The sequence below is a fragment of the Fonticula alba genome, assembly GCF_000388065.1.
Source record: "Fonticula alba strain ATCC 38817 unplaced genomic scaffold supercont2.1, whole genome shotgun sequence".
Lineage (NCBI taxonomy): Eukaryota > Rotosphaerida > Fonticulaceae > Fonticula > Fonticula alba.
The window spans coordinates 1643965-1646295 of record NW_009242971.1 but is presented as its reverse complement, the minus strand read 5'-3'; the positions used below and the strand labels follow the sequence as shown (position 1 = coordinate 1646295).

General features: G+C 66.9%; 1 protein-coding gene across 1 annotated transcript in view; it reads left to right on the top strand.

The window, feature by feature from the left end:
* Nucleotides 1-165: 165 nt before the first annotated feature.
* Nucleotides 166-2331, top strand: part of H696_00368 (hypothetical protein) — a gene marked incomplete at both ends in the record, with an annotated part of 2805 nt that continues 639 nt past the window's right edge. The window contains 4 exons of the mRNA XM_009494215.1: nucleotides 166-1532; nucleotides 1759-1858; nucleotides 1946-2035; nucleotides 2241-2300. Of these exons, the coding sequence (XP_009492490.1) occupies nucleotides 166-1532; nucleotides 1759-1858; nucleotides 1946-2035; nucleotides 2241-2300 (1617 nt within the window). The remainder of the gene's footprint in view (nucleotides 1533-1758; nucleotides 1859-1945; nucleotides 2036-2240; nucleotides 2301-2331) is intronic.

Here is a 2331-nt window from a genome sequence, read left to right as displayed (position 1 = left end):
CTCTCTCTTTCTCTCTCTCTCTCTCTCTCTCTTTCTCTCTCTCTCTCTCGTTATCTTGCCTCCCCTCGGACACGCGCGCACACGCACACGCGCCCATCTCCCCCTTCCTCCCGCTTCTGCCCTCCTCCTTGCTGCCGGTCTTCTCCCCTTGCCTCCTCGTGCCAGATGGACCCCTCTGCCGACGGCTTCGATGACCTGCTCCGCGAACTGGAGATGAACTCCGGAACGCCAGCGGCCCCTGGCGCCACCCAGCCAAATGATGACGGCGCTGTGTTGGATCTCTTTGCGCAATTGGATGCCGCGCCGGGCGGCCAGCTTATTGTCCCGCCGGCCCTGGTCGGACAGGCCAGCAGCTCGGTCCTTTCGGCCGGGCCGCAGCCCAGCGGCTCGGTCCTTTCGGCCGGGCCGCAGCCCGGTTCTCCAGGCGACCAGGCCGAGGATGACGACGAGGAGGAAGATGAAGACCCGGAGTTGGCGCGCGAGCTCGAGCGCATGATCGAGCAGCAGCGCCAGGCGGCCGCCGCCGGCGCCACCGATGCGGAATCGGCTGACGCCGTCGCCGCCGTCGATGCGACTGCCCCTGCTGCGAATGTGGCTGGTCTTGCACGTGCGGCCGCCGAGGACGCGCCCGGCGGCGCCATTCCCTCCGAGGAGCCTGCCACTTCCGGGCCCAATGGCCCTGGCGATGGCGACGATGAGGCGGCCGCGGCCAACTGGCTTGGCCAGCACCAGCTGGACTCGGAGCTGGATGCGCGGATGCGTGCCGCCGCTGAGGCAGCCCTGGCCGCGGTGCAGGCGTCAATGGCCCCAGCGGAGGATGCTTTCGTCGCGCCGGCGGCGCCGGGCGGCCTGGCCGCCCCCCAGGCCCCGGCCCCGGGTCCCAGCCCGGCCGAAGTGGCGGCCCCGCCACCGGACAAGGCAAAGCGCTCGCGGCCGAATGACCAGCAGCCGGCGCAAAAGCGCGAGCGCGTGCTCTACGTCAGCGGGCTGCCGCCAGATGTGTCGCTGGTCGAGGTGGCTGACACCTTCTCCCGGTATGGGATTCTGGATGTGGATGCGGAGGAAATCGCCGCCCACATCCGGCGTGTGGCCACCGGCGGGATTTACGACTCCGACGACGAGGAGGACACCCAGGACCCGAGCGACCCGTCGCGGTATTGGGAGCTGTCGCGCGGGCCGCGGCCGCTGGTGCGCTTCTACCGCGATGAGGCCGGCCAGCTGAAGGGCGATGGAACGGTGGCCTACTTCCGGCCGGAGTCCGTGCCGCTGGCCATCGACATGCTCGATGGGTTTCCCCTTCGGCCGGATCGCCCGCCGGGGCAGAACTTCCCGCTGAGCGTGCGCCGGGCGGTCTTCTCCCCCCAGTCGGGGGACAAGTCGCGTGAGCCTGCGGCCAAGCGCTCGCGGCAGCAGGCCTCCCGGCCAGCCGGGGCCGATGCGCCCGAACTGTCGGCCAAGGAACAGGAGAAGGCCCGGCGTGAGGAGCTCAAGCGGCGCATGATGACCCGGGCCAAGTACGAGTTTTTGGAAGGGTACGTATGCTTGGCAGCCCGGCGTGCGTGTGTGTGTGTGCCTGGGTCTGCCTGGACCACATCGTGGGCGCTGCTCGATTCCTCTTTGCTTTTTTTTGCTTTTTTTTTCCTTTCTCTCTCTCTCCATGCCAAGAGCCAGCCATGGGAAGGGCTAACATCTGCCACGTACGCTTTCCCTCCATGCTGCCGGGCACCCTCGCTGGCTGGCTGGCTGGCTGGCTGACAGCCGTCTGAACTGGGACTCAGAGCGCGATGCCGCGGCTCGGGCCAATGCCGACTGTCGGCTTGTGTATTTGGAGAACATGTTCACCAAGCAGGAAATCGAGGTCCGTGCCCATGCTCCCACATGCTGACCTGTGTACCCGTGCAATCTGCCTGACACAGACGCACATGCACGCCTGCTGCACACACAGGAGGACGTCGGCCTCCTGGTGGACCTGAAGGAGGACATTCTCGAGGAGTGCGAGACCTTCGGTGTTGTCACCTCGATCACCATCTACGATGTGCGTTTCCCTTCGCATCAGACCCTGGCCCTCGGGCTTGCCGTGAGAGTATACCCCTCCCCCCCTCATTAGGTGGTGCATGCCAGATCCACCCAGACTCACCTTGGGCTTTCTCGTCGCTCGCGCACTTCCGGCACCGGACACGTGAAACCGCCGGCCCACATCCCGCCCCTCCCCCCGTATCCCTGGGCCTCGATCGACTCAGCTCCACCCGAAGGGCGCCTGCACGATCCGCTTCGAGCAGCCGGAATCCGCGGCCGAGTGTGTGCGCGCACTGAATGGCCGCTTTTTACAAG